Here is a 14,266-nt window from a genome sequence, read left to right as displayed (position 1 = left end):
TTTGTTCAGTCGTATTCCGCCTGAATCAGTCATAATCAGAAACCTAAAAATATAAAAGTTGAGTGCTTTTTGAATCTTTGAGATGCATGTAAGACAGCATACAAAGAGAACTGAGTTGGGATTCAGAAGGGATTCCAGCTATCCACTCCTGTAAGCTTGTGAGACTTTCCTTTTTAAGCTTTAGTTTCCTAATCAGTAAAGTGGAGGTAATGCCTCCTATCTCCCACAGTTATTGTGAGGATTAAGAAATATAACAATGCCTGCCATTTCCTAAGTGGCTCTTATCAGTGTAGTCCAGTGCTAAGTGCTTTTTATCCTTTTCTTTTTATCTTCAAAATAACTCTGCGAGGTAAGTCTGATTACTAAAACTGCCTGTAAAAGGAGATTGGATTTCATGTGTCAGACCACACAATTTGAAAGTGATGGAACTGGGATCCAAACATAAATTTTTCCAGATCCAAATCTCTCAGACTCGGCATCTTCCGAGTACTTAAAGAAGCTAGGAGAGTTTCCTGGAGGGTTATGTTGTGTCCTCATTTTTTAGTCAAATATCTGAAATACTATGAATGTATTTTATAACCTACCTTTTTTTTTCCTCTAATATCAAGAATTAAAATGTTGCAAAGACTGCTTCTCTTAAATTACAAAAATAGAAACTTTAAGGAAATAAGCTACTCGGGAGAGAATATTTCCACGCAGCTAGGCTGGTGGTGTTCTCAGGACGAGGATTCATTCACAGCTTCAAAAAATGTGAGATATTAATCTGAGTGGAAGGAACACTAATTACAATGTGTTTATCTTTACTGCAAAAGAAGCCTTTAATACTGATGGGCATTATAATAAAGGAGCCTGAATTCTGTAGATATCATCAATCAAAAAACATCTATTTATTTAAGTTAAAAAACCACATGTATTAGAATTTTACCATCATTACAAGACTAAAAAAACTGAGTTATAAACTGAGTGTTTTTTTTTTTTTTTTTTTTTTTTTTTTTTAATTTGAAAGTCAGAGTTACTCAGAGAGAAGGAGAGGCGGAGAGACAGAGAAAGGTCTTCTATCCGCTGGTTCACTCCCCAGTTGGCCACAATGGCCAGAGATGCACCAATCCTAAGCCAGGAGCTAGGAGCTTCTTCAGGCCTCCCACGTGGGTGCAGAGGCCAAGGACTTGGACCATCTTCTACTGCTTTCCCAGGCCATAGCAGTGAGATGGATCAGAAGTAGAGCAGCCAGGACTCAAACGCAGGCCCATATGGGATGCTGGCACTGCAGGCAGCAGCTTTACGTGCTACACCACAGCGCCGGCCCCCTAAACTGAGTTTTTCATGTAACTCAATTTCTTTGGGAAACAGGGTAGATTCCACAAAAAGGAAAATGATGAACCCTAAGGTCAGTAAAGTTCCAAAATAGCCATTAAAATTGACTGATAATATTTATAAGCATGAAAGCTTCTAATTAGGTAGCTAACATCAAAGACATGAGTACTACAAAAAATACTAATACAAGTAAATAAATAAAGGAAAATGCTTAATACTTAAGAAAACTAAATCACAGCTAAGTTTTTATTCCAGAATATTGCTACATTAGAAACTTTCTGATAATATGAAGCTGGTACTTCTATCAGTGGAACCTTCCTTAATAATAAAGGCTGAAAGATGTTTTTGAGACTGTGAATAAGGAGGAACCAGGCATTGAAAATCAAACTGAGTCCATGTCAAAGACATGAGCTGTTAATGGCAGCTCTAACGTGACAATTCTGCCAGAACACAAAACCATCATTGCTATGGTGATTTCTGGCTTTGCCAAGGTGGCAGTTTTAAATTGGAAAGATTATCTGGCATGAAGATGTATTTGTAATTAATGTTTCTAGATAAGAAGAGCACTATATTTCAGCATCCACAATTTTCATTTGCTTCCATATTTCACTTTATAATACTTGAGCTTATTTGTTAAGAATAGCATTCTTGAGCCTTTGTAGAACATTTCCCAATGCTTTCTGTTTTTATAAAACACTGGTAACCACCACAACTTTGTATTTTCCAAATATGCCCTAGCATTCGAACTCAAGATAAAATCTATCCAGCTCAGAATCAGGAAATGCATATTCAATCAGATTATGACTATAAAACCTCAATCAGTTAATGAAACCTTCTTTTCCATGGGGCATATCTGATACTTGGTTTGCTTCTTGAACATGTTTTTTTCTGGAGGTATGTTTTTTTTCCACAAGAAACATGTAATGACTTTGACTAACTGACAAAAGACAATTTTAGTAGAAGGAAATGGACTAAGTCACCTCTTCCAGGGAACAGTAAGGACCTTGATTGACATTTCCAACAATATGGGAAGATACAGCTCCACAAAGCAAGTCTGTATTCTTGTAAGATGATGGATAAATGAAGACTTCACAGACATTATTAGATGTGTATCTCGGAAAAGGCACTCTACCTCTGGCACCAGCTATTTTAGAAAAGAATGAGCTTTTTATCTTTGGAGAGGAAATGTCTTGTTGAGGACAGGGCTTTCAGTCATAGGATATTCTGAATTCTAGAAAATGGACAGGAAAGAGTAGATGAAGTCTTGGGAAAAAATAATTTGAGAATTTTCAAGTTAAATATGAATATGTGAAAATTTGAGGATTGTCTCACTTGGGTTTGTCTTAGCAAGTCCCCATATCACTTACACTCACAGCAACAGCACATGTTTTCTTATCACAGTTTCAATTTTATATTTATTTGAATTATTATGTATTAATATCTAAGTCCTCCATTTGAAATTAAGTTACAGAGGGCAGGAACTCAATCAGATTTTGTGTATCATTGTTACTCCAGTGTTTGGCATAAGGTGATGCTCATAAATATGTATTAAATGACAGAATGAAATATCCCTAGAGAAACATCAGCAGAGTGACATAGGACAAAGACTGTACCAAGTAAGAAAATAACTCTATATAGTAAGATTTATTACTATGAAAAACACATGATTTGTGAGTTAGAGGCTGGGCTAGTATTCTAACAACAGTAGATTTTTTTTTAAGGAAAATGTTCCTTGTGGCACAGTCTTAATTCGGTTAGTGTCTTAGGGCCTGGTGTTGTGTGGAGTATTTGTTTCCCCACGTATGGAATGTACTGCATTATGTTTTCCAGTGACATGGTCCTCAAAATCCCTCTGCTGAGTTGCTTATGCAAATCTTCTCTCTCATAAATCTCCATCAGCTATCACTAGTCAAATTATGTTTGCCTGGTGTTTCTCTGTAAATCCTGCAAATCTGTTTTGTGTGCTCTCCCCAAAACTGATGGGAAGTTAATTGCTCTGTAATTGCTTGCTATGTTTCATGTCCCCATCATGAGTAATGTTGCCATGTTCTCATCCTCAACCACCTGATTCTTCAACAGCCAACTCCTAGAGATAAGAGGAGCAAAGATGGAAATCGGTTATTTCAAGACTTAAAATGGCAGAATTCCCTCACATGAAAGTTGGCTTTTAAAATCAAAGACTGGGTAAATAGTGTGTTGCCTAGATATAAATTCATTCAATATAGGAAATTAAAATTTGCATAAGAGAGAATAAGCTTATGTAATACTTCAGAATTCAATTTGCATTTTTCTTTTGCCTTTTTTTTCCTCAAGGAATAAAGTGCTCTCCAAAGCGTCTTTTTAAAAGAAAATTATGCATTTCAGATTTTTCCTCTAAAGATTTAATTCTTTTTCAAAACAAATTCTTGTGAAAATATTTAGTAGTTGAAACAGTTAACCAAACACTCAAAGCATAAGCTTAGACATGAATATATCTATGCAAACTATGTGAGCAGTTGGTGAGTTATGAAGTATATGATTTAAATACTGTAAAATCTTGTATCTTCATATTTATAAAAGTATGAAGGCATAATTGCAGACTATCATTGAAATATTGAATTTTAATTTTAAAAATCGAAATTTAGGAAGCCATTTTCTCCTTTAAAACAACATTTGCCAATTCAAGGGATTTATTACCCTAGTTATTCTTTGTTTGTGCTCTATTAAAGGCTCTGTAATAGACAAAGATTCAACCCATATCATTTTATACTAGGGTTACTTTTATTTATTACTCCATTGTTGAGTTATAATGATGTTAAGAGAAAAGACTGTAAAAGGGAAGAAGAGAATTAATATTCATGTTTGTATTTGTGATTTTAGTTTATTAATCATGTAAATTATGCTCTGAATCCTAATTGTTAAGATTCATAAACAAATAAATGAAGCCTAGGAGTCAGATTTGTCCTTCTGCAAAGCCCAATCATTGTTCACTTGGAAAGTGTAAGGATTTAGATCTTACACATGTTTAGACACTTTAGTGTATTGAGTCAGTTTTAGTGGCAAGGCCCAGAATTTTCCTCCTCCTTTAGGATAGCCAGCAAGAATTTTAGTGTTTATAGAAATAAAACATAAAAATGTAATATTTCCCATGATGAAGATCAGGGATTCAGGTACTTGACAAGTCCAAATTTTTGAATATTTTTAAAAATATTGCAGTTTTTATAAAATGTCTTTTAATATTTGAGTGATGAAAATCTTATGCAGAAATTATTGCTACATTTTTGATGCACCCATATGAAAAAAAGTTCATTTTTTAAAAGATTTTATTTATTTATTTGAAAGGCAGGGTGACACACACAGAGAAGGAAAGACAGAGAGAATCTTCATCCACTAGCTCACTCCCCAAATAGCCACAACAGTCAAAGCTGATCCAGTTTGCAGTCAGGAGCCCAGCATACATTCGGATCTCCCACTTGGGTGACAGGGCCCAAGCACTTGAGCCATCTTCTGTTACCTTCCTAGGCCCATTAGTAGGAAGCTGGATAGGAAGCAGAACAGCTGAGACTCAAACTGTTGAAAGTGGTACCTTAACCTGCAGAGCCATAACTCCAGCCCTGGAAAAAAACTAGTTTATGGTAATCATGTAAATAGAAAATTTTATTCATGAAGCTGGTGTTGTGGTGCACTGGGTAAGGCCACTGCTTGAGATGCCAGCATCCCATATCAGAGATGCCAGTTCCAGTCCCAACTGCCCCACTTCTGATCCAGCTCCCTGCTAATGCATAAGGGAAGCAAGCAAAAAACGGTAAAATTGCCTGGGCCTCTGCCACCCATGTAGAAGACCTAGATGAAGTGCCAGGCTTCTGGCTTAGACTTGGCCCAGTCCCAGCTGTTGCAGCCATTTGGGAAGTGAACCAGCAATTAGAAGATCTCTCTCTCTCTCTCTCTCTCTCTCTCTCTCTCTCTTTCCCCCCCACTCTCTCTCTGTCTCCCTCTTCTCTCTCTCTCTCTCTCCCTCTTGTTTGTGGGTATGTGTGTGTGTGTGTCTGAACCTTTCAAATAAATAAATCTTTAAAAACAAAAAAGCATATTCTGCATGTTCAAGAAATGCAGAATAAGAGATATGTATTTGATGCAACTCATTTCCATTTGTGGCATTTTGGGGGAACTCCCAATTCCCACCAAACTTAATTCCCTTATTATTAAAATAAAAATATTAAATCTCTATTTTCAAAATACACAAATCAAATTAGGAATGAGAGCCATGCTATTCTTTTTTGCAGAAGGTCATGCATACAAGGAAGAGGCATATGGAACTGTTTCAGGAACTAAATCAGAAATTTCAAACTTTGGACAGATTTCGGGATATACCAAATACAAGCAGTATGGTGAGTATACTTTGCTTCATCAGTGTCTGGTGCCACATTAGGTGGTACATGGTACAGATATTATCCCTTCCCTCCTGGAGTCCTGAAAAGTCTCAGGAGCCTAAAACTACCATGAACATAAAGAAATAGTAAGTCTCAAAAAATGTACTTTGAGAACACTACTAATAGGCAAAGTAGAGATTACAGAGTCTTTAAGCATTTTATTTACATTTCAAAGGCCCTCCATTTATAAGCTTTAATTAGAATTAATTATATATCAAAAAATGCATTGGCTTCAATGGCCAAAAACATGAGTTAAAATTCAGTTAATTCAAATATCTAAATAGTTGGCTAATTTTAAATTTCATTTGGAAGCTTGCCATTTTAAGGTCCTAAAATATAATTACTAAATATATAAAGTTGGTACCTGAAACCACTGTGGTAGGTTTTTGTCTCCAAGTGACTCGCCTACTTTGGTTATTGGTCATAATCATTCACTTCTCATTCATTCGCACCACTACAACTTTAGCATCTGACTCCATCAAATACAACAACATTGTACAGTTTCTGTATGCACAGAGCAGTCACCACTTCATAATTCTTTGTAAGAGCATTGGTAGTTGAAAGTTTAAGAACTGTCTGATCTTGAGCAGGTTACCCCACTTATGTTTCCAAACCTCAATTTCATTCTCCTAAATGGATAATGGAAAACAGTAACTAATATATGTCTCATATGATCCCCCACAACACTTGCAAATGCAAATATGGCACTTTACAGTTTGGTAAACTGAGGTAGGCTGGGACTGCCATCTGATACCAGTTCTTCACTCCAAATTTGGTGCTCACTCTTTGCCTCACACTCGTTGTAGTCCTTGGGTAATTCTCCTCTTAGTGATATATAGAGTTAGGTGTGCGTGTGTGCACATGTGTGTATGTGTGTGTTACTCGAATGTACATATTTGATTACCTTCTAAATCTAGTGATGTTTCCATATGCTTTTTATGAGTTATATCACCAGCTTCCTGATTAGTAAGGTTAGTTCATGAAGAGCTGAACAGCAAGAATTTACTATCCATGATTTTCTTTTATTCCTCTTAAAACTGGTACAGTGTTTATCATGGTAAGCTATTAGTAAATGGTTGCTATCAATTTGCATGGCTATGATAATTCAATCTGTGTTTGTTAAATGAAGGTTATAAGGAATACTGTCCACTTTAATTCTTAAGTGATCTCTTAATAGTTTATGTATATGTCAATCTATTTTCATCCTTAAAGCAAGAGTCATGCATTATTTGTTATCACCAGTACAATGGTAGCATGTAGAAGGTACTTCATACATAATGAGTACTTATTTCTCATCTACTGCTAATATTAAGCTGGCAGTTTTTAGCTATGAGGCAAATGAGAATTACACCATTGAGATTAGCCCTAAATACATTTAGCTACTCATTTTGAAATATTGAAAGCTAACATTGAAATAAATTGAAGAAATGTCATTTGCTTGAAAAAAAAAAAAAAGGAAAGGGTTATGTTTACAAATCTGAAAGCCTTATGCAAGAGATACAGCTGGCTGAATGCTATAATATGATTGTAATTTCCCCTTGTTGTTCAGTCTGGGTATTAAATCATTAATGGCACAAATATCTGTATCTCAGTTTCCTGACAACCAAAATAGTCCACTAATTACACCACATCCCTGCAGCAGCGTGCCTTTTCTAGAAGAGATTTATAAATATTTACCATTTGGGAAGCTAGGAGTGGAGAGCATAGAGCTGTTATTGCTGCTTGAGTATTGTCCTAAATATCTGAGAACAGAAAAAAAATGAGTTCCTTATTCAGTTTTTATCAATAATGAGTATGTGAGTGAGTTCATTATCCTTAATTTAGTCACATAATTCATTGCAGCACATTGCTAATGAAAAATTGCATAATTGGGTAGAGAAAGATTTTTTTAAACCTCAAATAAATTGTTTTTCCTTTTTTTTTCCCATGCTGCTAACTTACACCTGCCTAGCACAGTAAATGATGGTAATTATGCAGAGTAATAGAATTTGGGGAATCAAAAGGAAACCAAAAGACCACTTAGTCCATTTTCCTGCTTCCAGGCAGGAAAACATTTAAATCACACTACAAAGAAAAGGCACTGTTTAATGATATCCAAAGAAGAAACTTGTACTTTGAATATGGCTCACAAATCATTCACAGTCAAGATCTCTTTTTCCCAAGTAGTTTCTCCAAATTCTTGCTCTTTTAGAACAAACACATTCTATTTTGCTATGTCCCTACCAAAAGGTAAATTGAAAGATGGAAGGAAAGAAAGAAGGAACGGAGGGGAAAAGAAGAAAGGGAAGGAGTAAAAAAGAGAAGGATGGAAGGAGGGAAGCCTGTTCCTAGCCTTGTGAACTACAGGGGACACTCAAGCAGGCGTGCCACATTTTGGGAGGCTCCTAATTCTCATAATCATCTAACAGTCTAACTACCGATGCAGTTTAAGACCAAATCAGCACTGTTGGAAGCTTTGTGCATATTGGCTTATATTTAATTTGTGCATGTGCTTTAACACACAGCCTTCAGTTGAACTACATGTCTTCCTTCCTCTACTTGAGCTTTAAAAAAAAAAAAAACCAACAGCTGCATAATTGCAAATACTACACTAATCCATTTGAGAGTCTGTAGGTTTCCTTCATGTCATACCCAATCCACAGGAAATGAGTGACTTGTGGGCAGCATCCACTGACACCAGCTCTTTCCTCACTCTCTTCAGATTCTGTTCCCTCTCTGTCAACTCGACACAGTAGTTCTACACTATTAAAGAAGCAGGGGGCCTCCCTCTGAATTAAAGGGGGTCCACACATTTGTGAACAATGGTGGGAGCCACAGTTCAGCTGAAAGTGCCTGGTAATGCCACAGGAGTTGGACAAGAAAGCCCACCTTATGAATTAACTTATGACTCACTAATAGAATCCCTTGGAAATTCAACAGGTCCTGTAATGGCAAATAGTACTCTTTGGAATCAGATTGAGACATTCTACTAAAGCTTAAAATTGGCCATTTAAATTAGTTAATTAATTCTCATTTTATTTGACAGGCTGAGACAGAGACAGAGACCAAGACAGAGAGTGATCTCCCATTCACTGGTTCATTCCCCCAATGCCTAGAACAGGTGGGGCTAGGCCATGCTGAAGTTAGGAATTTAGAACTGAATCCAGGTCTCCATGTGGGTAGCAAGGACCAAACTACTTAAGACATCACCTGCTGCCTCACAGAGTGAGCATTAACAGAAGGCTGGGGTACGGAACAGATCCAGAGCTTAAACCCATTTACTCTGATTTGGAATATGGACATCCTAAGCAATGTTTTAACCACCATGCCAAATATCAGCCCCCAAATTGGCTATTTTAGTTTATGTATTTCTGGTGTTTGATCTTCAGAGTATAAAAAGAAAATCACACCTGTTCCAAGGTTTCAGAATCTTATTTTTCAAACAAATGCACTAATACTTCACATACCTTGAATCCTTTCAGAGTTGAATGAATTGGACTTTCTATAAAACTAAAGATTTTCAGAAGGCTCCTTTAGACACAGCTCTTTGTTTAAGATAAATAAGTTCATTCTATGGACATGATTCAGCAAAATTCATACTGGTGAACCTTTTAGCTGTTGATTGATGGTTTAGGCCATTGTAGTGGCCCTAAGTTTTCAACAGTCCCCTATTGCCTACAAAATAAATTCAAAATTGAGTAGCCTGACATTCAAACCCCCTATGATTTGGCTTCCAGTTCTTCTCCTGCTTGTTTTTTTTTTTTTTTTCTGCAATTCTTTCCCATGCCAAGTAAAATAAACAAGTCCCTGTTCTCAGGGTTTTCTTGTTTCCATACTTTATTTTATTTCCTAATATACTTGTCCAAAACCAGACCCTCAACAACCTACATATCTTCAATGCCAGCTCTTCCTGCTTTGCCAATCCTAACACTTTTCTCAGGTTTATGTGCTGCTTTTTAGCCTCCACTTAATCCTTACAGCACTTTTCCTAGACCATGTTATACATTTATCTTTTATATCTCTGTTTACCTGTAAGTACCTTCCATGGTAAATATGGTTACTATATGGTAAGCTTTTGTTAAATCGTCAGGAATCATTCTAATTCTCTGCCAATTTCTCTCTCTCTCTTTCTCTCTCTCTCTCTCTCTCTCTTTCTCTCTCGTAGCCTCACAAGGTAGGTGTTGATCCACAGTACAAAGTATTTAGCTGTTTTGCAGATACTCAAGTGGAGGTTCAGAGACATTAAGTAAATTGCTCAATGTTGCTTCATATAAAATAGAGGAATGGAAATTTGCACCTGCATGTATCAGGTTTTAAATCTTAAGTTCCCTAGTGGACCATGCTGCTTTTCCATATTTTATTTATCATTTTATCCTTCCTAGTGTCTAATATGATGTGTGACACAGAGCAGCTGATAAATAAATATTAGTTGAAGGGAGGCAAAGAAGTATATTTAACAACAACATAATTAAATAATCCCCTACACATATCCAAAAAGTTAACATCTTACTATTTCTTTACCTACAGCTATTTTTTCCTTGAGTAATACTAATTGTTGAAAAATGTACAGTGTATAGAGGATTTATAAAAATAACCTCTATCTATGATCAATTTTTCTATAAATTGTTTTTCTCTCTTTTTCTCTTACCCATAGATTGAGGTGATGTTTATTACATTGAGTGGAACCCAAATAATAATTTGATGATGACTGTATGTTCCATTTGTTAATATAATCATTTGAGGGCCAGATTTTGGGAAGAAGGACTCATTCAAAAACTATAGTATTTGCACCAAACATAATGTCACATCATGAAAAATGAAGATAAGATTCAAATATTTTGCTTCTAAAAATAATCTTTAAAAACAGGAATGTAGGAGTAATAGATATTTAAAGTTGTTCTTTGAAGAGGAAAACATAAATCTTGATAGACTTTGTTGGTATAAATTGAAAGTAGAAAAATTATTCAAAAAAAGTTAAATTATTTCTCATGAATAATGGTTAATGTCAGTGAGAGTCTATATTGAATGAAATCTGGACTTAGAATAACTGATGACTTTTACTTGCATTTCCTTTTGTGACAATGAGTAGATTTAATTTTAATCAATATGCTATATACTTCAATATCCATCCGGTTATCCAGTGGTGGTTTTAGTTTGTTTTCTTTTACTTTTTTTTTTTTAAGATTTACTTATTTATTTGAAAGACAAAGTTACAGAGAGGCAGAGGCAGAGAGAAAGATCTTCCATCCACTGGTTCACTCCCCAAATGTCCAAGCAGCCAATCTGAAGCCAAGGGCCAGGGGCTTCTTCTGGGTCTTCCACATGAGTTCAGGGGCCCAAGAAGTTGGGCCATCTTCTACTGCTTCCCCGAGCAATAGCAGAGAGCTGGATTGCTCTCTGTGGAGCAACCAGGATTCAAACCAGCACCCATATGGGATGCTGGCACTGCAGATGGAGGATTAACCTACTGCGTCACAGCACCGGCCCCTTTTGTTTGTTTTATAAGGAGCTTTCAGTTATGATTTTCTTCTTTGATGATACTCCCCTTAATCTGTCCCATTCAAATTCTCTCATTTACAGAAATCTTCAAACAACACTTATCTAAAATATAACAAGTTGGCAACTCTGAGTGGAGTTGTACTAGGTAAACCTTAATTCTTACATAATAATAAGGGGAAGTGCACTATAAAACACAATAAGGAATAATGGCTTGCAGACATTTTGAAAGGCTCCCTTGGATTACTAGTTATGTTCCACACAAAACTAGTCATTGAAGGGAAGAATGATTTTTGCTAAATTAGTATGCCACTCACTCAGCTATACAGAAAATAGTGGGAAATACATAGAAAAAAATAGTTCACAAAACAAGAGAATATAGCAGCATTTAAATATCCTAGGAAAGATGACTTCCTCTGAAAAAAAATTATTTATTTTATTTTATTTATTTGAGAAACAGAGAGATTGAAATAGAGAAAATTTCCCATCTGCTGGTTCAGTCCCCAGAAACCTGGGGATGGGCAAATCCCATAAATAGCTAGGGGCTGACAAAGCCAAAGCCGGGAGCTGAGAACTCAATCCTTATGTCCCACACGGGTGGTAAGTCCACAAGTAGTTAAGCCATCACCATTGCCTCCCAGAATTCACATTAACATGAATCTAGAATCAGGAATGGAAATAAGAATAAACCCAGGCCTGCTAACGTGGGACGCATGCTTCCCAAGTGGTGTCTTAACTGTTGGACTAAACACCCATCACTAAAAAGATTCATTTCTTGAGAAAAACTAAACAAAGATGATGATCTAATTTTTAATGAAGTACTGTTGGTTTGGGTAAGTCTTTTTATTATTAAATAATATGCTCCATTAAATATTCTCAAATTTATTTATCCCACAAAAGATTCTGCCATAATACTAGTATTTTTGACATTGAATCTTAGCAGTGTTTCAACTTTCCTTTCTATTTGACCATGTAGCCATACTGACATTTCGTAAGATGTACACCACAAAATATTATGTACTTTGCCTTTCACAATATTATTCATTTCCTTTAATTCCTGAAGACTGCTGGATAGCGTAGAGATGGTGTTCATCGGCTTGTTCAGTGAAAGAAAACTGAAATCAAAACTATTTCCTGCAGCTGGCCACAATTACAAATCATCTCTGAATCATATACACTGGATTAAGGTTACAAACACGCTCTCTCGCTGGGAACATCAACAAGCAGCACCGCTAATCCTTGAATAAATGACTATCTTCCTTTCTCTTTTCCACAGGAAAACCCAGCACCAAACAAGAATCCATGGGAAACTTTCAAAAACCCCAGTGACTACCAACATTACACCACAATCAATGTCTTAGATACAGAGGCAAAGGATACTTTGGAACTGAGGCCGGCAGAATGGGAGAAATGTCTGAATTTGCCTCTGGATGTGCAGGAGGGTGACTTCCAAACAGAAGTTTAGCAAAGGCAAAATGGACAGAGGTGGAAACTAAACAGTTGATTGCACTGACACTTAGGAGTTGGGAAGCCTGACCTTTCTATCTGAACAGTGTGACTATCCTGTGTCAGGACCTCCACGTGCCAAACGTCAGTGGTGTTTTCTTATGGTAACTTCTCACTAGTCAGGCTAGTGGAGAGACGACCAGGTGTACAGTTCTGACCATCCTGTGTTGTAAGTACCCGTGGAATGGATTTGTAAGGTAATCTTTATAGATAAACCTCAAGCAACGATTCATGTTGTAACCGCTTCATATGGTTTAGTTTTCAAAAAACTTCACCATGAAGCACAATGTATATATTTATGCAGTTTTTAAAGTTTATAACAGTCTGTTTGGCCATTACTACACTTTTTACTTTATAATATAAAAGCAAAGTTTTTGTCATTAAATGAATGTTTGTTGAGCTACATTCTTCATTGCTTTAAATGCAATAAAGTAATAATCTCACTTTTATATGAATAATATATTTCACATCTTTATTATTGCAGTTTTCTCTAGAAAGCTCTGAGTAGCTTTCTCTGCTGCAGCTGTGTAAAAAATATTTAAAATGTTGTATGGTGTAAATAAACTTTTGTCTACATACCAGTTTTTAGTGCATTTTATTTTGGATTTGTTGAATGGAAATTTGCGTATTTATAAAGTTTTTTTCAATACAGATATCAAAAATATATTCACGATTTTACAAGAAGACCATTATTACTCCTTTGAGGCTAATGATTTTTCAAATGTAATAATGGGTTTGTACAGTGCTTCTGTATTTCTACTTAAACACCTTTTGGAACAATGTACCATGTAAATGGGGCTTGTCAAAAAATCTGCTTACTATCACATTCTTACATAAATATTATGTTTTTTCTATCTTATGGCAAAAAGGCAACTAGTAGACAACTGTAAGTTAACACACAGAAATAAGACAGGGAAAATGTTATTTTTATGTAGTGAAATTCACTGCATGTTTCACAAACAAAGCTACTCAAACAACAATTCTTCATAGTATACAAAAATAAACCTGTTCAGGACTTTTTAAAGATCTTTATATATATTCTCTAGCAGGAGAAAAGAGGGGTATTTGATGGGATGATTTGTCTCTGGTGAGAAAGTGTAAAGCCTGCAGTGAACAACTGCACAAATGGTCCTGGGTGCTCTCTTTTGTGTAAAAGCCACACCAGTGATAGCTCTAGCTCCCTTCCATACACATTAAAGCAAGCACAATTGGAAGGAATTCAGCAATGTCACGGTCCTTTCAAAGATCTGATGTTGTGTTTTTCAGTCTGAGGCAAATAAGGGCAGGTAGAAGAAAGACTGGGGTCCTCAGAATTCCCAGAATGTTTATTTATTTTATGCATAAACCTGACCTTTGCCAGCATTGTAGTGTAGTGGGTGAAGCTGCCATCTACAATGCTAGCTTTCACGGGCAGCAGCTCGAACCCCAGCTGTTCCGCTTCTGATCCAGCTCCCTGCTAGTGCCTAGGTAAGGCAGCAGAAAATGGCCCAAGTGCTTGAGCCCTTGCTATCCATAGGAGAGACCTGGAAAAAACTCCTGGCTCCTGGTTTCAGCCTTGCCCA

General features: G+C 36.2%; 1 protein-coding gene across 6 annotated transcripts in view; it reads left to right on the top strand.

Annotated features, from left to right (window-relative positions):
* ADGRB3 (adhesion G protein-coupled receptor B3) overlaps window positions 1–13,282 on the top strand; it is an 854,624-nt gene extending 841,342 nt beyond the window's left edge. For 4 of the 6 annotated variants that reach the window (XM_002714525.5, XM_051855533.2, XM_017345224.3 and 1 more), the window contains 2 exons: window positions 5,577–5,681; window positions 12,475–13,282. In XM_002714525.5, the coding sequence (XP_002714571.1) occupies window positions 5,577–5,681; window positions 12,475–12,663 (294 nt within the window). In that variant the 3' untranslated portion in view covers window positions 12,664–13,282. The remainder of the gene's footprint in view (window positions 1–5,576; window positions 5,682–12,474) is intronic. The other 2 variants (XM_070073912.1, XM_070073911.1) reach the window with 1 other exon arrangement.
* Window positions 13,283–14,266: the final 984 nt, after the last annotated feature.

This window comes from Oryctolagus cuniculus, chromosome 5, assembly GCF_964237555.1.
Source record: "Oryctolagus cuniculus chromosome 5, mOryCun1.1, whole genome shotgun sequence".
NCBI lineage: Eukaryota > Metazoa > Chordata > Mammalia > Lagomorpha > Leporidae > Oryctolagus > Oryctolagus cuniculus.
Note: the sequence above shows the minus strand (reverse complement) of the source record. Positions and strands in the feature narration are given on the sequence as shown.